The sequence below is a fragment of the Ammospiza caudacuta genome, chromosome 3 (assembly GCF_027887145.1).
Source record: "Ammospiza caudacuta isolate bAmmCau1 chromosome 3, bAmmCau1.pri, whole genome shotgun sequence".
In the NCBI taxonomy this organism is placed as follows: Eukaryota; Metazoa; Chordata; class Aves; order Passeriformes; family Passerellidae; genus Ammospiza; species Ammospiza caudacuta.
In genome coordinates this window covers 52,546,356-52,569,976 of record NC_080595.1, presented here as the reverse complement: position 1 = coordinate 52,569,976, position 23,621 = coordinate 52,546,356, and the positions used below count along the sequence as shown (strand labels likewise).

At 38.5% G+C, this 23,621-nt stretch overlaps 1 protein-coding gene across 1 annotated transcript in view; it reads left to right on the top strand.

The window, feature by feature from the left end:
• The window catches only part of UTRN (utrophin), a 341,981-nt gene that overhangs the window by 151,173 nt on the left and 167,187 nt on the right, over positions 1-23,621 (top strand). Inside the window, exons 51-52 of the mRNA XM_058801643.1 lie at positions 1,370-1,524; positions 6,849-7,038. Of these exons, the coding sequence (XP_058657626.1) occupies positions 1,370-1,524; positions 6,849-7,038 (345 nt within the window). The remainder of the gene's footprint in view (positions 1-1,369; positions 1,525-6,848; positions 7,039-23,621) is intronic.

Here is a 23,621-nt window from a genome sequence, read left to right as displayed (position 1 = left end):
TCTGGTTCTTTTTGGGCATGATATTTTAATTGTCTGTGTTTTTCAATATATCACACTACCCAAAAATCCCATTTTGGGAAGTAAACAGGTGGCATGTGTGCCTTTTAAAGCTTAGTTGAAATTAGTATAATTTAGCATCAAAGAAATGATATTATGCAAAAAGCTTGAACCCCAGACCAATTAAAATTTAATGATACTGCTGCAGAATTGACTTCATAGAAATATTTAACAGCAGCTTAGTAAGTCAAGGAATGGACTAAGGTATTTAAAATTGTCCTGAATTTCACATCTGGTGGATGCCAGGCATATCCTATGCTTTTTTTATTTTTATTTTTTTTTTATTTAATGCAATCTTTGATGCTTTTTATATCATATCAAGCATGCTGTGATAAATCTGTAAGTCTAGTGTCCTTTGTCCTGGTGGCTGTCAGAAAAAGGGCGAGCTGTAGGTGGCACAGTATGAGAACTAAAGACACAAAGCAGTGAGGAGAGGCTCTTGCCAGTGCAGTATTTAGAACAGGGATATACTAGAGTTTAAAAAAACATGTGCATATATATATGCACGTATATATTCATGAAGGGGCAATGTAGAGATGCAGCTGAGTAATGGAAGAGGCAGGAAGTATGATTGTGAGAATTGCTTACCAATCCATAGCTGTTTAAGTAGACAGTAAAGTTGTGTGCTTTGCACAACTATCTGACTTATGTCTATCTCTGCATAAGCAGGGAAATAGAAATGGACTATTAGGTCTAATTTGTTTTCTTAAGTGAAAGCAGGTCCATGCCCAAACAGAGGCCATAATGTGCAACTGGATATATATATATATATGCAAATACTCTTTTTCATTTTGAAATAATGAGTTTAGATTCTCTAAAGTCAAGGCACATTGTAAATATCTTGCCACAATAAAGAAACCTTTCTAATGTATTTCCTTAATTTTAAACAAACAAAAAACCAAAACAAAAAACCCCAAGGAATGAAATCAAATTCTCATATTGTACATTTCATTTGTGGTGCTTTTAAATGCTGCTTATATTGCTATTATAATAATTCAAACTTATTCATGCTACTCAAAATACAGAAGTATTTTTATTTCTGTTGCCAGTAGACTATAAAAGAGGATTTCTCTAACCTTTGGCAGTTCTGGCAAATACAGCTTTTTCTCACCTATTTATGCTTTGATTAGTTCATTATCAGGACATTTAATATCCGTAGATTTTCTCTGTAAGGTTTTACCCCTAGATGAAAAATGTGCACATTTTGCTTTTTAGAAAAGAGGAAAAAATGAGAGGTTTATAATGTGTGATAAAATGCATAATATGAGAAATAGTCTCATTTTAATCTGTCTCATTTGGCACTGCTTTTTAGCTGTTGGTACAGGATTTGCATAGAGGTGACATCACAGTAGCAGCATTCAATGATCTTTCTAATAAACTACTTCGAGAGTATCGTGATGACGACTCAAGGAAGGTGAAGGAAACCACTGACCAAATGAACACTTGCTGGGTTAATCTCAACCAAAGGTAACTACAAGGTTTCACTTTATATGTAGCAGCTTGTGCCTTAAACTTGCATTCTCTGTATACATGTGTATTGTAGTCTCTTCTCTGTGTGCTTAAGTGCAGCTTTTAGTGCTGCTGGGGATAATTAGTCAATTGCAGTCAAGTTCTTTTGATGATTGAAATTCCCACAGTTCACAATGGAAAGCTTCTGTATGACTTCCCATTTATGCGGTATATTTTTAAGCAGAAAAAGAAGGGACTTCTCATGTTTGGTTTCAGGTTTTCCTGTGGCTATTATTCTCTAAGTGTCTTTCAAAGTTCCTCTTTTATTCTTTATTACTGGTATGATTTATGTATTTGTAGTTTGTTATTGTCCTTCCTTTTTGTAAGGCTGTAAGTGTTCAGCTTCATCTTCCCATGCATTAATTCCTTATGGCCTTTCATCTAATGGAAACTTCCCCAGAATGGGGCTGTCAAATGCAATCCTTCCAGTACTCCCATTTAGAAAATACTTGTGCTGTAGGAATTGAGACTTAATTGAAACTTCTTTTTATTAATCCTCTATTTAAGATGTATCTGCAGATATGTCTCAATGAAAATGTGATATTTTCCTATGCATATTTTTTTTTTTCCTGCAGGATAATCTAATTTCTGCAGAAATTCTTTTGAGTATTTGGTATTGATAGACAATCAAGATTTAGAATAGTGTCTGACTCTGAAATCTAAAAGTCTATATGCGTTGTGGTTAGATGGAGAGAAGGAAAAATTGATCCTCTTTATGTGGGAGTGGGGAAGATGACAACTGAAGTCTGTATGTATACATGTGCATGTGAAAGAAGCAGCTGCTTTTGGAATGGGACATCAGTTAAAGGAATGAAAAGCCTACTTTGTAAAGCTTAAGGAGATGTTATCTCTTGAGGAGTGAGAGGAGGATAGCATTATAGAACTTGTGAAATTAGAGAATGGTTTGAACTGGAAGGGGCCTTAAAGATCATCCAGTTCCAACCGCCCTGCCATGAGCAGACCACAATCCACTAGATCAGATTGCTCAAAGCCCCATTTAGTCTGACTTTGGACACTGCCAGGGATGGGGCATTCACAGCTTCTCCTGTTCCAGTGCTTCACCACCCTCACAGTGAAGAATTTTTTCCTAATAGCTAATGTAAATATGCCCTCTTTCAGTTTAGAGCCATTCTTGTCCTGTCCTTATATACCTTTGCAAAAAGTCCCTCTCCATGTTTCGTGTAGGCCCCCTTCAGGCTCTGCAAGGCTGCTGTAAGGTCCCCTGGGAACCTTTGCTTCTCCAGGCTCCAACTCTCTCACCCTTTCCTCATAGGAGAGGTGCTCCAGCCCTCAGAATGTTTTAGTTTTTCCTCTGGATCTGCTTCAACATGTCCACATCCTTCTTATGCTGGGGTCCCAGAGCTGGATGCAGCACTCCAGGTGGGATCTCACCAGAGTGTGGTAGAGGTGCAGAATCCCCTCCCTTGCCCTGCTGCCCACACTGCCCTGGATGCAGCCCAGAACACAATTGGCTTTCTGGGCTGCAAGCACACATTACTGGATCATGTCCAGCCTCCTACCCAACAGCACACCCAAGTCCTCCTCAGCAGGACCATTCTCAGTCAGCAGGTAATGAAGGAAGCAGAGTAGAATGTCATCCTTGGAGGAGAATTGTTCTTCTGTCATTTTGTGCTTTGGATGTGGCAGCTTGTTTCCTAGTTAATTAGAGGATGAGGGAAAACAGCTCCTTGTTGGATTAGCATTGACAGTAGACTAAAATTCTGTATTAGTCTCATTCACATTCAGACTTTGCAGTGCTATGGCTAGAGCTGGCATAAAACTGCCCACTATTCAGAGAAGGTGACCAGAAAGAAGGGCTCCTGCCTGGAAGCCTCTAATTAGTTTTTAATCTGCTTAAAGTCTAAAATAGTAAGCTACTACATTTTGTTGTGTATAACTGAAGCTCCTTAATTATCACTGGGGCTACTCTTTGAAGTCTGCAGCCTAAGGAAGGTGAATATCTGCTTTGTTTATTAACTAGTGGCAGAATGGAAAGGACAACTCTGAGAGCCAGTGGGCAGCCAGTGTGGAGCTGCACAGTGTAACACCATCTGAGCAGCACAGTAGAATTAAAAGGGGAGACTGTGCAGTGAAAGCACCTTTTCAACAGGATGGAGGTTTTTATACTTGCTTTAAATGCAATAAATAGAAATACCACTGATGAGCCTTATTTTTTGTGACAGATGTTGGGACATTTAGGGCTTATACATAGAGTGGACATGTAGCCCTATGGCTTCTATAAGAATAAATCTGTATTTATAGCATAATGCTTTAAAATACCAGTTTGTTCCCCCCACTCACACTTGAAGGACCCCTGTGGAAAGGGTCCTTCGTAGCATCTCCTGGAAGGATTGTGGTTCTGGTTACCATAAGAACGCTACCATGGAAGACTATAGCCATGGCATGTAAAGTGAAGAAGCTTATTTTAAACTGATGGCATTAAGAGATTGAAGATCCTCAGCTTGACATTGTGTAAATTGGATACTTTGCCCAGTGGCTATTTATGTTCTACTTTTATACTTTAGAGTGAAACCATAGTCATTCTAGGTGATTGTGCTGCCTTGGTAATGGATTATAGTTGCTTTCTGTACTGTATCAGATGTTGGTTTCTGAATTTCTTTTGATCACGCCCATGTATCTGCATCGCAGATTTTTAGTATAAATCTGGAAAAATAATTGGGTGGGACAGAAACCTGAAACAGCCATGAAAACTTAAATAATACAGTAACAATTTTTTCTTGGGTGTGTGTTTGCCAGTAGAATCTGTGTAGACTTTCTCCACTATCACCGTATAGGTTAGCTACATTTGAAAAAATAATTCTCCAGCTTCTCCTCACATTTAGTTCTTGCAGCCTGGAAGATATAGAGATCCTCTGTCTTTTGAGGCTGCTCTGATTGTGTCAGAATTATTTGAAAATCTGAGTTATGTTTTTATAGCATGGGGTAGTTTTTAAGCTGCAGTACAGAATTCTCCGGTAAAAAAATTTTCTATTTTGTATTTTATGTTGGAGGTCTTTACTAGCAGGGGAGGAAAATATTTCCATCTGCTCTTTTAAAGCGTTGCTCGCTACTGCTTGCTATACATGTCCTCTTTAAGAACACCCATGTAATCTTAGGAAATTAGTTGTAAATTTGTATGTATATAGCGGCAGGATTGTTTTTCAGCTTTAATTTAGTATGGCAGCAGTGGATCAGTAATAGGATTTCATTCTTTCCTTAAAGCTCAACCAAGCAGAAGGCTGGAGAAATTAAAACTTTAGGATGAAGACAATATTCTTCAATGAATGTTGTTAACTTCAAAGTTCAGGTTGTCTCAATTTCTAATACATCAGTACTTAGACTTAGAGATCTGGGTCACTTGGTGTTTCATCCTTTGGTGCTGTTCTTTTCCTTTGAAGGTCACCTTTATTACCAGTCTGTTCTTCCTGCTGTCACTCCTGTTCTTCCACCTTTGGCCTTAACCCCCTGCTAGGAAAGAAAATCTCTGCAGAGGGCGAGGATTTTGAAGTTAGAGCTCATAACTGCTTTTACTTTACATTTTTCTCACAGTTCCTTGGAGTGCTCTAATTTTTTAGCTGGTGCTTATTATCAAACTACTTGTTTTCCCTAGCATACTGCATATTTTTTTTCTCTAGACTAGGTGAAGCATTCCAGCTGCAAGTTAGAAGCAAGAATGCAAGTTTCTTGATATCCTAGTTATTTGCTACTCACTAAAACTTGGGCAAGCACAAAGTCAGAAACCATTCTTAGAGTCTTATTTTTAGCTAAAGCAATTAGCAAGTGGTGTAAGACCAAAGCTTCTAAAATAGGGGTTGCAACACTATCCTTGTGCAAATTGTCTCTAAAAAGTTCATTTGGTTATGCTAAAACTTAGGAATGTGAGCCTGGCAGAATTTGGGTTGCATGAAATTTCCTCCCAGTCCTTGAAAGAGGACAGCTTTTACTTGTAGCTGTCTCATGTGATGTGCTAGTAAACCAGGCTACTTGCTTTGAAATGTCATCCTGAATGGTACTGAACACCCACTGCTTCTTTTCTAAAAGGAATATTTTTACTAGTTTTGAAATTCACAATTCCAAACATAGTTATTCCTTCATACTGCTGAGCATCACAGCATGAAAAGGAGAAAGAAAGCTGAAGTAGATGGGAGGATGCGGAAGACACAAGTTTGGGCCTGTCTGCAGAAACATGGAAATACCAAATACTGAGTGTTTTGGCCTTGTCTGTCTTGAAATTAAGTATCACTTTACTTCTAAAATATTACAGTACAGCTAGTGCTTGATGTGAAAATAAAATTTAACTACTTACTCAGCAGAAGCATTCTAGCTGTTAGCTCTGTTAGAGGTTTCTCTACAGTGTTCTGGTGTGGGATAGCTTGTTTCTTTTATCCTGATTTTGGGAGAAGGAATGCGGCACAATAACAGCCTCAAGTGGGTGAAATTTAGTTTGTCTAAATTTAATGATGTTGCTAATCAGAGCTTTTAAAATTGCTGACTATAACAGTTTCTCATCTGAGTTTCATGTCAATCACTAGAAGACAGCACTGTTATGCAGAACTATAAGGTGATTTTTTTTCCTAGGAAATTATTTGAAGTTGCTGATAAAATGTTCGGATTATATTGTTATTACATGAAAAAAATCTTCTTACAGATACAAACTTTAGTGTTTGTATCAGTTAGAAATCTTTTGGATGATTGAAAATTATTTGGATCATATTCTGCTGGTCTTTTTTTAAGTTCGTTGAGCATATTTTTGATGGCAGTGTATTATTCTGTTTGTTTGAGTGATTGTGTCAAACGTCTTCTAGCAGAAAGAACCAGGTATCTGATTTTTCATCCCTTAGTATTTTAACTCTTAAGAATTTATGGCAGTGTTTCTGCTCACTGTGAAAATACCCCAAGCACTCAGTGCTTCTGCTCCATATGTTTTTTGTTGATGGGGTAAAGCCCATTTTTCACACATGGCAATGACACTTCTACCCTTTGGACTAGCATAAGTTGATGATGGTAACACTCTAAAAGGAAAACCTAGATTTTTAATTAATAACTGAGTTTTTACTGCATGCCTTTAAAAAAAGAATACATTCTGTCAAATGTATAACCAGTTCAGGACATCTGTGGATAGCTATAGATACACTAAAAACAGTGATATAAATTATGATAAAACAAGCTGTATCTCTGTTCTTACTAGAGATGCATTTCAGATTCCCTTTTAGTAGTTTCATTATGATGTATATAACGTTGTATCTTATGGGGGAATATTCTGACACTTGTCTTGTTTTCAGAGCTGTTGATAGGCAGAATTTCTTGGAGACAGAGATGAAGACAATACAGGCCTCACACAAGGATCTGGAGGGCTTCCTCAAGTGGATTCAAGAGGCAGAGACAACAGTAAATGTTCTGGCAGATGCATCAGAGCGTGAGAACACTGCTCAGGACAGTGTCTACATAAGGGAACTCAGAAAGCAAATGCAGGTGAGAAACTAAATAATATTGCTGTTATTCAGGTTTTGTCTCAATGGCAAATGTTATAAAGAAAAGCTGTCTACTTGCTTGGAGAAAGCTGCAGCCTATTGAAAGGTGTTTCCTAAGACACAGTGTTTTAGAAGTCGGGTGTATGAAAGAAGCGGATTTGTCTTCTTAAGGTTTGAAGCACATATTTTTGTGTATGTCTTTGGCACTGAGGGCTCTTAAATGTCCTTGGAGGGTGAATGCATTCAGGAAGTGTACGCTTCATTAAACCAAGTCATGTTGTGTAATTGTTCAACCAAACAATTTAATCTACTTCCCTCCAAGTAAAGCCCTTCTGGGCTGCACTCTCTCCTATTTCTGTCTGCCACCTTCCTCCTGCTTTTTTAGCAATCCAAGAAGTTGTTGTGCTGGGGTTACCTCTTCTCCCTCTCCTATTGCCCAGCAGCTCCCCAGCTGGCCTTCTTTCATGTTCAGGCCCCAGACTGGAAACCTTGGAAATGGCTGAGGAGTTTAACTGACACCACTTATTAAATCTTGCACTCTGTGTTTGGATTAATGTCACCTGTGATCTAAGTGGGTTTGAGCAGCTTATAATGAAAAAAAGATGTTGCTTTTAGTATTGCTCTTAATCTGAACATATCTATGCTGAATTGAAATGAAGCAAGACACTTAAAAATATCTGATAGCAAGTTATACTTGCTAATCATAGTAGGAGCACAATGTTTTGTGGAAGCTTGTATCTGTTGAAGATGGCATGTCACTCACCAAATTATTTTAGTCAGTCAGGCAACTCATCTGTAGAGATGTGGCTTTTTGTGAAATGCTGAGCCTAGTCTGTAGTGGTGACACCTAGAGCTTAATGTTATGCTTTATATTGGTGCCATTTCCAACTACTCTAATGTAGTGGAGGTGGAAGAGCTAAAACAGGGCACAGGCAGTGAACATAGACTTATTTCTGCATTACCTTGCATTCTGTGTAGTCTATCACACCAAGATACAGCTGTTATTTCACAGTTTGTTTGTTGGCTCTGTGTTGCTGTGAAGCACTGTGTGTAGAAGGTTGTTTGCCATTCTTTGTTGTGCTGCAATCTGATTAAAATTGCCTGAGTTGTGCTGCATGAGGGGAGAGCTGTTGTGCAAGACTGCTGTGAGAGAAGAAGGTCTATGACCAACTCCTGACTTTGCACGCTGTCCTGGCTTGTCACTGCTGAAAAGGCAGGTGGAGGTGCTGGATCATGACCTCCCCTGGTTCACCATCTGGTACCTGATATTGTCCATATCTTTGAGACTGTGCACATGAAGTATCATCACTTAACTCACCCATGACCTCACATAACATGGTAAGCCTTTTTGGCTACCATAGGAAGTGGAGCATGTCAAAGACTGTCATAGCATAATGACTTCCAGAATGAACTTTATCCCCTACCATCTTAGAGTCTTTAAATGTAGATGAAGACATTCATATAATGACTCCAAAATCACTGTTTATGTTTTCAAGTATTTGTTGCACTTCTGAAAACAAAATGTAGTTCCAACATCTTGCTGCACCTCAAAAGATCAAGCCCACTGCCTTGCAAGTTCTTAAGCTTACTATCTGATAAGACAAAGATAATTTCCTTTTCTTCCCCTGTTATGTGGTGTAAAATGACAGTGTTGTTCTCTTGGTGCCTTGTTGAATATGTAAAGAAGTGTTGGTTTTAAGGTTAGTGGTTAAATGGTTTCAAGAAGAATGAAGGGATTATAACCTTCTCTGTTCTGTGTGAAGATGCCCCTGCTCCCAAGGCCTGTGTATTAAGTAAAACTTTACTGTGAGTTCAAGGTGTGATAAATTCTAGGTGAAATGAGCTGAACCTATACAAAAGGTGATGAATTTGTTGTTGTTGCTGCTGTTACATGTCATGCATTTTCAAAATAGGATCATCTGTTAAGCTGGCATCTGTGCTTGCATGGGAGGACAATCCTCCATTACATTTTTGGCCTAACTTATTTGGCTGCAGCTCAAATCACTCTACAGTGGAATCAATGATCTGAGCCCTGAAGCCTTGTTTGGTCTTTCATTGTGATACCTGAAGCCAGCAACAGTGCTATGCAAATAATGAAGACTTTGAGTGTGGTTGCAATGTCTTTTTAAAAAGGAGACATCTAAATTATATCATCAGTCAGTTCAATTAATTCTCTCAGTATCTAAACATTCTAGAAGTTTTTCCATTCAGGTTAGTGCCAAAACACTACAGTCTGTTTTGGAAAATATTTAGCAGTGACTTGGAAGAGATTAAAAACTAATTTGAAGAAAGATGCAGAAAATAAGCTAGGAAATAGTAAGAAGTAATGCAAGGTATATGAAATCCTGGGCCTATACGTGTCAAGGTGTTCAAAATAATTAAAATTTGTTGTATTTTAAAAGAAGTTACCATAAGTAGTGGCTGGCTGTTTTGTCTCACTGTTTGATTCAAACTCGTAAATTGAAAGATCTGGGAACATAAAGAGTAGAAGGAAATAAAGAAGGTGTGGACTGTGGGGTCTCTCTTGCACAGAAGAGGTGTGAGCTTTTGCACAGTCATTTCTAAATGCTTCCATGGTTTCAGAGTTCTGCTGCTTCACAGGTTTCCTTAAAAGATATTTGGTAAGAGCATGTCAGCTAATCATGGTAGGCTCAATCTGGAAAGTTAAAGAAGCAGTCTTCTGGTGGAAGATATGTAAGCCAGGAGCAGTGGCATGCAGAGGACAGTTCAAAGAAGTCATGAAGATGAGAAAATACAGTGTGTCTGGCAAGGTGAATACAGATGGCAAGATTTCTATATATAGCATGGAATCAGTGTATCTGTTTATCTGTTCACACTGATGTTGTTATTGTTGCGGACGCATCAAGAAAGCAGAGTACAGGGAAATGGGGTTTATGTGGAAGAGTGGTAGAAACATTGATTTAGTCCTAAAAGTAAAGATGAAACGGTTTACACAGAATTATATGGGAAGAGTTTTTAAATGTCCTATATGAAGAACCTGAACCTTGCATTCATGTCCTTCCTAGGAAAGTGCCTTAGAAGAAGCAAAGCAGTGTATAATGCACTGACATCTAAGCATTATTTTGGATCATACAAACTTGTCAGGATAGCTGTTGCCTGCATATTGTGCTGATTGATGTGCTTGAAACGTGTAGGGACCTTTTCATGTAGAAATATGCACTTTAAATCATATGATTGGTACTTCACCTACTGTGTTCAGGCTTCCCTGAACCTTTGCTGCAGCAGCCCCTCTGATAGAGGTTTAAGTAGATTCATCAAAGCACCTTTGGAAGCAACGAGTAGCTGGCTTTGGCTATGCTGCAGTTTTGCCACACCTAGGGGTATGTTGGCTCTATTGCACTGGGAGTGCCTTGCTGATAGGAAACCACTTCCATGCTCTTGAACATCTTATCATCATCCTTAGATGGCTTAAATAATTCTGCTTTGTCATGGGAAATACATCAAAATTATGTTAGCTCTTTGGATTCAAGGATGACTTAGAGAAGGGGTTGATGATGCAACTGTATGCTTTTACTCTGTCAAAACCCTATCTTTTTCTTGTCTAAAGTCATTCTGGAAAATATTTAATTGGAAATGACTTGTGAAAAACATTGCTACTTTCTGGTGCAAGTGGGATCCTTTAGATCCCTTTGACTAATTTTGCTTTAAAAGAGTTTTTATAGAAAGAGGTTTACCCCCTGCAATTTTCCCTTTTGTGCCGGGTAATCTAGTTTTGAGAAACGCCTGTGTGATTTATTAGCCTTTAACGTATGGCTGATATAATTAGGGCAGGTATCCCTGTGCTCCTCTCTCAAGATTTATAACACAATCTGTTATTCACTCACTCTACAGCTCTGCCAGAGCTGTGTTCAGTCTGAGAACGAGAGCATCCTTTCCCAGAGTGAGGAAGCAAACACTCTGTCTGCTGATAGAAAGCAGCTACTAGGGAGGAACAACTGTTGTGATACACTGGAGCCGTCTTCCTGAAGGAATTCCTTTTTTGTTCCTGCAGCTTCAGGCTTAAATTAATAACCTTTTTCTGGCTATTTAGTGCACTCCTGAACGGAGGCATACGATCGGCTGCTCAACTTCATTTGCCCTCTGCAGAAGCAGAGCTGAGCAGTACTGATTAGAGGAATCTGTGAAGGCTGTTATCTTTCTGCATTTGTTTTGTGGGGTTATTTTGGGAGAAAAACTTATGCTGTATCAATCTTCTTTGCCTTTGAAACGTATAAAGCCTGTAGCTTGCAAAAGCAGTCCTGGAAGAGAGCATGCTCAGAAAGCTGGCAAATCATTGTCCAGTGACCGGGGGGAAATGATAGTTGCTCTTCATTTATAATGCAAATTCTGAGGTATCTTCAGAAGTGTGGCAAACTTAAAATGATGGCTGTGGTGAGAACCTCTCTTCAGAAAGTTGTGGTGTTGTTGCATCGTTTACAGAGGATGGCGGTTTCTTCTCCCCGTTACCAGAAGCTTTGTAAGGTAGGAAATGTAAGCCCTAAATGTCGAGTGTGTGTGTTGCTAACTCTGTTGTCTTTCTGAGATAAAAAGAAAAGAAAGTGAGCATGGGATGAGTGTCAAAATCATCTTGGCTATCTAGTGTTTTTAAGCCTGTAATGCTTTCCATGTGTGTTTTGTTAAAAAATGCAATAAGAAAAAAAACAACCCAAAACAAAACAACAACCCTGTGCTTGTCAGAGTGATACATTTTTTTAGAAAAGTGCTCTCCTGCCCACCATTTAGGTGTCTGGGAGGAAAACTGTTATGTTCACTGAGATTTTTTTTTTTTTTTTGTAAAATACAACCAGTTCTTTTCCTAGGGAGTTAGTTGCTTCTTGGTATATGTGATTCTTTAACTCCTGTGTACCCATTATGTAGAATAACTGTGTTTTTCCATGCCCAGTGTTATTTTTCTTTTAAGCTTTATGAAGCTTTTAATTAGGAATGAGTTTGGCAGACTTAATACTCAGCCATTTATTTCTGCCTTCACCGACTGAGCTCTTTCAGTTAGGAAAATCAAGAAAAGTTTGAGGAAAAGCATGTTGACATAGGCTACCACTTATTGCTGGTTTTGATGGTACCTGTTTTGGTTGCTGATTATTTCTGTTTCCAAAGATGGTGTTTCTTTTTTTTTTCATGGGCTCAGTAGTTCTGAACCTTAATACCGTGGTGATGGTCTAGGATACCTAGTAAAATTCACTTTTAAGAGTAGTTTTGGTCACTCACCAGATCAAAATAAGTAAATAAAATTAATAAACTTCTAACTGATCTGTAAAGTCCGTGAGTTAATAGTGCTGCAGTGTTGATGCCTGTGTGAGGTGGTCATACTGTGCTAATATTATTGAACTTCTAATATAAGGATTCTGTCTTGAAACTTTGCAAAATTATAAAATTTGATAAGTCTTCAGCTATAAAGATACTGACATTACATAAATTCTATTTGGCTGCCTTTGAAATTGTTTTTCTCTTCTTGCTGCTTATGATACTTTAAAAGTGTCTGTGTTTTTTGATGAAAATACGTCTGTGTTTTGCATACAAGGTGTGCGAGACTCAAAGTCTTGTTCTGATGATAGAGCAAAGGTACCTTAACTCACCCTACCTGCTTCAATCTGAGATGTGCTTTCTGTTGTGAGGAATTTAAAAATGACATCAAGTGAGAGAGATCCCATCCTTAGAGTAGGGTTTAAAAGTAAGGAAAAAGTATCATGCAGAATGTTGTTCAGTGAAGCTTGTAGATGAAGTTCTGGCATATGGGGCAGAACATTTTCTTCAGATGGCTGTTTCAGCATGCTTCAGTTTACCAAGCTCTACTAATAGATGCACCTTCATTATAAAGAATGAGAGACAGTTTGTGTACATACAAGCTGCTTTAACAAATGTTCCTCAGTTGTTCTTATCTGTCAGTTGTCAATAAACAGCCTGTTTGCTTTTGTGAATAAGGCAGTTTTTTTTTTAATAATGTAAAGATATAGGTTATAATTGCCTGTTTAGTTACATTATTTGTATAAACTTGTTTGTAAAATGTTTGGCAAGCCACTATTTAGTGACTCCTGGAGTTATAATTATTTGCTAATTATCCTGAGAGCCTAGTTAATGGATGTATACTTAATTTGTTGAGTTTAAATCTACCCAAGGGATAGTGAAAAAATCTTCTAAAAGGCTGTTATGAAAATACATTTTCTGATTGAGAACCCATGCAGTAATAGCCTTGGGAATTACACATTGCTTAAAATTACACAGTGTATGTTTTTTTTTGCTTTTAAAAAGTCATGTGGCTTAGTTTTTCAGACGTCTGTGTTTAGTTTACTGGAGGTAGAATTGTTCGTCTTCTTGTAGAGTTAAATCAGGCACTAATTGAGGCAGAAAAAAGAAATGGTTTACGATCCCAGTCACTTCCAGCAGGTGTCAATGTAAGGCAATGATAGATGGAAGTCTGGTGATGGAAATGTTAATGCTTAGATGAGAAAATGTATAGAAATTACTAAGAGCAACCATGACAGCAAGTCAGGAAGGATTTCTTGTAATGCCCTGTATACTCCTGTCTTTGGAATGTCAGATGTTTGTACGTGTCTCGTGCGCTCTCTGGATACACTGGTATAGTTCAGATCTGCAGAAGAGAAACTATTTACTGTAGTGTGTGAATTATTGCATTGTATAGGTAGGTGCTTCATGAACTACATCTAAATGTTTCATGTGAAGTGTCCTCTGAATCACAACAGAGGGCCAATAAAGTATTTAAGACAAATTCTTGAAGTTTAGAGGTTTTTTTCTTTAACTGCACTGGTTATTAAAGAAGTTGTAAGGCTTTATCATTTAACTGTCCTGGGAAAAGTCATGATTGTTCCTTTTAACAGCCTCATATAATAGTAGCAATCAGCATTCATAGTCCACATTTTTCAAATTTCTTTATAGCAAAAACAAAAATAAACACTTTGTTGACATACTAGAGCATGGCTGAAAACCACAAATTCCAAAGTCTAGGATATTTCTTTTGTTGCTGCTTTTTCTTTCACAAATTTTTTCTTACCAAGGTGAATTTTTCCAGATAGACCTTTTCACTTGTTGCTTTTTGATTCTTTTACCTTGAAATTAGTGGCATAAGAGGGCAAAATGTCTGCACTTGCCATTTTGTAGTCAGTATGTAATAAGTTTTGCTTTATTGTTGCTAGCAGCTTTGTTTCAAAACTCTTGTGTAAGACTTTGATGCTGATAATGAACAATTAGAAAACTTGTACAGCTGTCGTCTGCTCTATGTTCTTGCTAATATGATTGTTCCTTAAAGAAAGACTTTTATAAGTAATATCCAACTAGCTCAGGCTAGAATGAATTAATAACAGAAAAAAAACCATTTTGAGGTACAAATTGATACATCTTTTCTGAGAGACCAGAGCTACAACATTACTTACAAAAATAGAGAATTGTGAAACTTTAACTTCCCTGATGGAAGGTAAAGAATAGTGCATCTCTGGCAGACAGCTAAATGATTACCTTGAAATACGTATCCTGCTTGTGTAATTTGACTGTGTATTTTTAAAACACACCTTTAGCATTCAGGAACTGGAGCATTCATCCCCTGGAAAACAGGCTGAGGAACAAACCTAGTTGCTGAGAGGGTTTTTTCCTCATTTTTTGTCTCTCACTTTTTTGATAAATTATTGAGAAGAACCTGCTTTAAAAAAATAAAATTCAACTGCCTTCATGTAAAATACTCAATTCTGAAACCTGATCCATCATGAGTCTTCATGTGGCAACTCAGGTGAGTTCCTGAGTTCCTCAGCTATGAAGTGCATCAGAAACATGTTTCCTGAAGTATTTTCTTAAGAATACATAACTTAAAGTGCAGTTCTCTCATTTTATGCTGTTTTTTTTAATGGCCAGTGTTAAATTTGTAAAACTGCAGGAAGTTACAAGCACAGTGAATGCTGGGGTCAGCCAAAACCTTTTTTTGCTGTGATACTGGTGATGCATTCCAAAATACATTTACATCATGTTGAATTTTGAGAGTAGCAGCACAGCCTCTGTTCCTATGAAATTAAAAAAAAAAAAAAATGAAGTTCATGGAGGCAGGGCAAAAATAAAAAAAAAAAGCCTGGGAGGCTGTGTTGAGAAATGTGTAGGCTAATCCTGATTCCAATGAAGTCAACAAAGATGTAAGGTTTTAAATGTTTACATGACTTCAAGTTGATTTAGAAAATAAATCATTTACACTTGACATATTCAGGTATAAAATACAGATAACCAAATGTGGGTGAGGAGGAGCAGCAATGTAGTACATTCATTGGACAGCAGAAGTGAGACCTAAAGTTAATTTTGGAAACATGTTCTGAAGTAGGCTACTGTATTAAGCAGGTTGTTGATTGGAAAATGAAGCAGTGTCGTCAAAAGCATTGCTAAATTATGCAGACGGTTTCTTTTTTTAGATAAGCAAGTTAACTCCAGGCTGCTTGATATGGTTCTAGTTGTATAAAGGACATTCTAATTAGATTTAGATCTACAAAAAAGCCTTCTTGAAGGGAGGAGGTGAGAATTAAAGAGAGCCTTGGATAATAATGACTATTATCTACCCTAATACAATAAGGCTAGGAGTGAACTGATAAAAACAAAATGGCTATTTTGAAAAAGGAAATGTATTAAATAATATCTAATGATCAGCCTCTCAGGAGTTTAGGATTTACCATTTTAGAAAACAACTGAGCAGTGTAACTGGAAACCACTCCACCTCAGAACACCCACAGCTTGTTTGCAGTGGGAGTGATTGTAGAAGTGGTTACAGCCCTGTAGAGTGTGTACGGGGCTGGGACAAAACATGACGTGGGTTCTTGATAAGCAGAATAGGGCTGGCATACAGCTAATCAAGGGCAACAAGGTACCTTGATGGTTTTTAGAGACAGAATATAAACCTTACTTGCAAGGAACGTGAATAGACTAGGAATGAGTGTCAGTCACTGATCATTTAAAATGAATGAGATGGACATAATTTCTTTGTGGATTTTGATTAAAAGTTGTAAAGCTGAAGACTGGTGGAGAATACTTGAAATGATAGGCATCTTGAAGTCTTGGGAGGTGACAATTGGTTTGCTTCTGGCCTTTATTATAGAATGATCACAGCAGCTAGAGAAATAATGGAAGGCTGAAGGGAGAAAATTTTTAATAACTTTTAAAAAATGAGGTAAGTGAAGGTTGGAAATGACTATCCAGTGAGTCAAAAGATGTGAAAACAAGAAATATGGGCAAGAAATTAAATTCCAGTTGGAAATGTAATAACTATAATGGAATTCAGTTCTCCATTGGCATCAAATTGCACCTTTGTGTATACTCTGTCAGTGATGGACAAGCACTATTAGGGGCTTTGGTGTGTAGGCAAGATGCTGTTAACTGTTAGCATGTTATTTACTGATTGATTTCCTTTGGACTTTCAGAGGGGTCTGGTATAAAAAACAAAACAGTGGGATATTGGAGGGATATTTTTATGTTTTGATAGGTCAGAGAGATATGAGATCTTCTGAACTTCCATAGACATTCTGGGATAGTGGAAGTTGGTTCATGAAGAAAGATGTGGATTCTGGTTGTGATTGGAGTTGGAGTGTAGAAGAATGAGCAGGATTTCAAAGGGAAACTTGTAGGTAAAGTTACAGGGAAGACCTTTTGATAGTGAGACTTAGGAGCTTATTGTCTTTCCCCAAGGACTTGTGTCCTCAGTACTTAAAGAAAACATTTCCCATTGCAGTGCTTTACTTCAGGCAGTTCCAAGCACAAAAGACAAGATGGTGACTGTGAAGAGCCATCCTGAATTTTGAGAAGGGTGCCCAAGCTGTTTGCTTTCTGTGAGAATGTTGTTGCTGTGTCTTTGGATGTAGGGAAGGCAGTGCTGTTCCCTGATTGTGATTTTTAGAAAGACTTTGAATGCAATCTTTCACAGCCAAATCAGAGATATGGACAAGACAGATGACCCAAAAGGTGGGAAGAAAATATCTGGAGCATTTGTGTTCCCCAGGGGATGGAACAGAGACTGGTACAGTTTATGAAACAGACTGGTACTGTTAGGAATCCAGAGTGGGACAGAGTACACTCAGCAGGTTTGTGAATGATACTAGACTGTGGAGGAACAGTTCTGTTCCCATTCCTTGGGGCCTCAAGAGGGAGGGATGGGCTGACAGGAACCCCATGAGTTTTTTAAAAAGCTCCCAAAAAACCCAAAGCCAGTTTTTGCACCTGAGAAGGAGTGATTCAATGCATTGGTACAAGTGTGAGAAGGATTATAGCCAGACAGGAAGAAGTGTTTATGTTTTTCTACTTAGCACTCATGAGGTCATGTCTGGAATACCACAGTTGGTTTCAGGCCCCTGGTTTGACAGATAGTGAGAGACTGGGGGGGGAGAATACAGTGCTTGGAGCACAAGACATGAGTAGAGCAGCAGGGGAGCTGACTTCATTTAATTTGGAAGAGAGAAGGCTCCAGGAATTTCCAGCTGCTGTCACTGCATACCTGGTGAGTTGTTACTATAAAAGATGGAGCCAGGCTCTTCTATTAGGGGCCCTGTGGAAGGAAAAGAGGCAGTGGGAATATGCTGCAGCAAGGGAATTGGGTGTAAGGACAACAGTTCTGCACTAGGAGATGTAACTGCACACTGGAGTGGGCTGCCCGAAAAACCAGACTGTTATATTTCCATCTCTGGTGGTATTAACACTTGCAGTGGATAAGGCCCTTAGCAGCAGACCCAGCTTTGAAATTAGCTCTTGGAATTGGCAGGAGGTTTGACCTCCAGAGGTCTTCCAACTTGTGATTTTCTGTGGTTCTCTGTGCTAGTGCCCTATTAGCTTATAAGTGAAGACTAAAATAGTCAAAACGATAGAGCAGCAGTTTTCAGCTGTGGGCTGCTCACTTCCTATGAAAAGGAGCTTCATGATTTTACTCCATGTGAAAAAATTCTTACTTCTCTGCTGAATTTTGATCTAAATTGGGGCCTGCTATGAGTCTGCTGAACAGCCACAGCATGTACTCATTTGCAAATCCTTTTGCTGTAGTCTAACCTCAATAGTGGTAATGCAGTATAGTCAGGCACTTGGTGCATATCTGAATTATGTGCCTATGATTAGAAGGCATTTTAATATAGCATAAAACTTTGTCATCTAACCTTCCCCCTGCTTCTACATTTTCAAATGATGTTTTCAGAACTAAAGTAGAAGACAGAAAGGTTTTGCACATCTTGAGTGACGGGGCTGACCTAAATGAAACCACTTTGTTTTGCCATTTGTCTAATTAGGATCAGTGCCAAATAAAACTGTATAATAAATGGGTACATTATTGTAAACCCTTGTGCTCTCTAGTCCTTTATGTATCAGGGAGCTTCTCTAGAAATAGAATGGTTTCTTTAAGGTGAAATAAGAAGGAAGAACAAAATGGGAGAGGACATAAAGCTTCAGAATTTCAGTGTTCTTAAGTGCTGCACCAGTCATTCCTATTTGGAAACAAAATGCAGCTTAACAAAAGTTAAATAGGTTCTAGGACATAGTGCCTTTTTAAATAGCATTTTGTAGTAATGTGTAAGGGAGGAAAGGAGAGAGGAGATGAGAGAAGTATTTCAGGACAGCCTTCTAGAATCTTCTTATATTTATTTAAAGGCAACTCTGATTTTTAACCTGAAAATATTTTGCTATTGCAGCAAATATAAATCTAAAATATAAGGTAGTTCTATTAAAGCATGAATGTAGCATTAATGGGAAACTTGACTTCCATGAACTTCACATGTTTACAGGAGCTGGTTCAATATTTGATATGAGACCCTCTTGCCATATTATTTTGCCACAGTGCTTTTTGATTACTGCTATTTTTCAGGAAGCAATTTTCCCCCCCTCTTTCCCTTAGGGCTTAATTACACATCCCAAATTGATGAAGTTGTAAAGCAGTAGCTGCCTAGAACCGCATAGTGCTTCACCAGTTTGTGTCTAGAGAACTGACAGTTTTTTCTTGTCTTCTTCAGACAGATCATTTGAGCTTATTTTTAAGAAAAGCTGCTCTCACTAGGTAGCTGGGAAAATAATGCTGTTTGAAGATGTCCTGTCACTGTTAGTCATCAGGGACTCTGGAAGAGTTCTGGCCTCCTTTTTGCCTTCCCCTCTGTTTTTAATCAAGACAAACTGTAAGAGACATCATGTTCCAAGGTTGCCCTGAGAGTTTTCTATTTCATATCCACTGCTTGCAGACCTGCATTGGATTCTGGCTGCTCTGTGATGTTTTCATGCTGGGCACTTTTGATATACTTTGGTGCAAAGGATTTTACTTCAAAGCAAAAGTGACTTGCTCAGCCCTGCATAGTTGGGTAATTGAATGTGGGTGGAAGTTGTCAGTGGAGTTTTTGATAATTGATATCCTGTGTTGCACTAAGAGAGCAGTTTTTCATAGTCGCAGAGTAATTCTATTTACTTGTGGTTTATGGTACATGGTAAATATGGTAGTGAAAGCTGCAAGTGAAATGCTGCTCAACTCAAGTTGTACCAGGGGAGGGTGAAATTGGACATTGGGGAAAAGTTCTTCATGAAGGGGTGGTCAGGCATTGGAATAAGCTGCCCAGAGAAGTGGTGGAATTAAAATTCCTGGAAGTGTTGAAAAAAATGTGTAGATGGGTTGTACAGGGACATGGGTTAGTGCTGGACATGGCTGTGCTGGGTGAATGATTTGAATTGAAGATCTTAGAGGTCTCTTCCAACCTCAATGATTCTATGAATCTGTAGATGCTCCTTATTTGCTGATGAGCCCTGTATTTATGAGTACAGTGTTGTGCTAATAGTGCAAGTGCTGGTTTTGCTGCGCTGGTGTTCCAGATTTCTGACCTGAAGAAAGCATCCTTTCTAGGGAGAGGTGGAGACTTGGTTTTCAGTGCTTGCTCAAATCTTGGCATTTTTGCTGAGACTGCTGATCAATTAGTGCTAATTGTGCTGGGTTTTGGGATATGGTCCTAGAACAGTCATCTGAGGTCACTCCTTTCTGTCACCTGCCGTTTTTGGACTCAGTTCGTGAACTATGATTTTTTGCTTTCCTAATTTTTTTTTCTTTTAAGAAGGGATGCATTATTAGCCCTGAAATAATCACTCACCCTTCACATTCAATTTTGGATGTTCCATATCAAATATTGGAAGTCTCTTGGTTATTATTCTCTCTTATTTTTTGCTACAAAGAGGAGTATTCTTATGCTGCAAGTTCCAAGACAGCAAGCAATTTGAAACAAATGTCTTTCTCCTCTTTCTGTTACTGAAATTAAACTTTAAATTTCAGAGGTTAAATGAAAGTTACTCAATATTTGGGATTCTTGGGCACCTCTGAGAAGGATGGAAGCATAATAAAAGTCACAGATTACACAAAAATCTCCTTTCCCTCTTTTTTCTTTATTAGTAAGCAGGGCAATTTTCTCTTTTGGGAGAGGGGGAAATACTTTCAGAAAGGAAAGAGGGAAGCCTGCCAATGATGTTTCACTTCTTTGCTATGTGTTTGCATCAGGAGTTAAAAGCAGTCCCCCGGCTATTTCAGTGAAATAGCTATATATCAGTTTGTAGGCCATTATCTTTCACTTCATACAGCTCAGCAGTGTAATGATAAATTAACTCTGAATTTCTTTCCACAGTTCTCAGTAAGAAGAATACAGTCTTAAACGATTCAGCTTTTATCTGTAAGCAGATAATTTAGCCCAGATGTTGGGGACTTTCATCCCTTATAACGTTGTTCCCTCTATATTAAGGGTACTTTAAAATGAAAATAAGAGAGATAATTAAGAAGGTTCAGTTGAAGAATTTGGGTCTGGACATGACCTTCCATGAGCATTGTCTCTTAAGTGAGCTGATGTGATAAGGCACTTACACAGGATTAATTAAAATTATTTATATTTAGAAAACAAGTGGATTCTAGAATTTTTGCACTGGGCTAGTATTTTGATTACTACTAATTTTGTCTAAACTTCCTTTTTACTGGATGTCTGAGTTTGTCTTACTTTTACATGAAGTCTTGAAATTTATCATTGCTTCTCAGACTCCATAGGATGAGGAGACCAGTTTTGTTTTAGTTGAAAACAAGTGTATTTCCTCCTTTTTTTTCAGTGGCAGAAGTATGGTAATGACCTCTTCCATAAGGAGAAACTGTCACTCTGCCAGCAGAACCTGAATACACATTTTGCAAGTGTTTGGTTGCGACTGAAATGGGAGATGGAGGAGAGGGATGTTCTTTCAAAAAGCACTGAAAGTATGGGTTGCCTTTTAATTATGATGTCAACTATTGTTTTAACTGGAAAACAGTGCAAAACAACCCCAAACTAGCTCGTGGATTTTGTGATTGTGGGGAAATTTTTGAAGTTGTGAACGGGTTCTAAGGACTAAAGCAGGTTTATCCATTGGGAAAACCTCTTGTTTAAGCTATCACTCCACAGCAGTCCAAAGTATAGCCTAGCTTTCTGCACTTCAGGAGTGCTTTTTGTTGGCTAAAGCATCCTCACAGACTGACAGTACCAGATAAGTTTCCCACTATGGATTAAAGTCAATTCAAGGTAGGAAAAGTGTCAGAGGGGAATAGCATTGCTGGAACTTACCACATGGTTTAATTTTGACATTGCTAGTAAGTGCAAGAGGAGAGTAGCTTCTCTTACGGGCTTGGGTAAAATGACAACCAGTTGAGGTTGTCTAAGGCTACTCACCTGTTCCTGTGGCATAGAAGGTGATGTGCATTTGGGAACACAAGTAGTTGTTGGTACACATGCTGATGGTAGCAGTGATCAGAAGGGTGTCTCACTGCAATGATCCTGTGTGGCTGAAGAGCAACCAATTTTTTCCATGCATTTATAATGAACGATTGGTTTTAGGTTAACAGATAATCTTCATACAAGAAGAAACATGAAAGAACAGTTGTATGGAGTAACAAGTAAGGCAGAGAAAATATGAAAACCAAAGGAAAGATAGCCAATGTGTTGTAGGCATCATAGAATCACAGAATGGCCTGGATTGGAAGGACCTTAAAGATCATCTAGTTCCACCCCCTCTTGCCATGGTCAGGGACATCTTCCACTAGACCAGGCTGCTCACCATCCAGCCTCGACTATTTTCAGCGATAGGGCATCTACATCTTCTCTGGGCAGCCTGTTCCAGTGCCTCACCATCCTCATAATGTAATTTTTTTTCTTAACTAAGCTTACTGTCTTCTCTTTCACTTTATAACCATTCCCCGTGTTCTATCGCTATCTGCCCATGTGAAATGTCACTTTCCCTCTTTTTTTGTTATCCTCCTTTAATTTCCGGAAGTCTGCAATGAGCTGTCTCTGGAGTATTTTCCAGGCTGAACAACCTCAGTTTCTTAGTCTGTCTTCAAAGGAGAAGTGTTCCAGCTCCCTGATTACCTTTGTGTTCCTCTTCCTCTCGACCTGCTCTAACAGATTTGTGTGCTGAGGGCTCCAGACCTGGATTCGGAACTCGAGGTGGAGTTTCATGAGGGCAGAGAAGAAAGGGAGAATCCTCCCTGGACCCACTGGCCACACTTCTTTTGATGCAGCCCAGGATGTTATTGGCCTTCAGGCCTGCAAGCTCACATTGCTAGGTCCTCTCCAGCTTTTCATCCACTGGGTCCTCCAAGCTCCACAGGGCTGAAGTCAGTCAGCTCTTCTCCCACTCTGTAGTCATGTCTGGGATTGCCCTGACCCAGGTGCAGCACCTTGCACTTGGAATCCTTTATCTTTTTAATGTTCTTGTGGTCCCACATCTCAAGTTTGTCCAGGTCTTGCTGGATGTTGAATTTAGGAATAAGCCAAGGGTATGCTTTGGCCCAAGACTGTATGATTCACTGGGTTAAAAGTATGCTAATATTTAAAACTCAGTGTTCCAATTCAAAATTTGAGGAGATAATGAAGATTTTGTTAGTGAGCAAATAGAGGCTTTAATATTACCGAGGTCTAGTACATTATTGAGAGGATATATATTCCCTGGAGGATCATGTTGGTGGCGTTGAAATGTAATGAACATGATTTTAGAAAAAAAGAGACATTTAGTCTGAGCAAAAAAATTAACAGCTGTAAGGGAGAAGAAATTAAGCCATCTAATAGTGTTACTTTTGCATATATTAACTTGGCTGTCAGCATGTCCACTGTAAGTTTCTTGTGCCAGGTGAGTGCTGCTAGAAGTTATGTTAATCTGTGTGTAAACAACCTGTACCATTTTTGAATCAAGGACAAAGAAACCATATATACATAGAATATACCTATCTTTTTCTAGTAGGAAATCAAGGGAAATGGACTTACCTGGTAGTTGTTTCGATACTTTTTGAATAGCAGATCTAGAACAGCATGCAATAAATTTTAGAAAAGAAATGAGAAGGTGTAGGAAAGCTCCCCACTATATATTTTCTAGGCTTTAGTCCAATTGCATAGGACATGTTGAAAGGGAGCTGTGATTTAGATCATCTTAGAAAGCCCAGGGCATAAAGCTAAGTATAATAATTTGTCTTGTTTAGCATTGTTTAATTTGATTATAAAATATGTTTAGATTTTATGACTGTTTTGGTATTGTCCCAGCATCTTTCAAGAGATAAGTCTTTGGCAGTGGCATTTGTGTAGT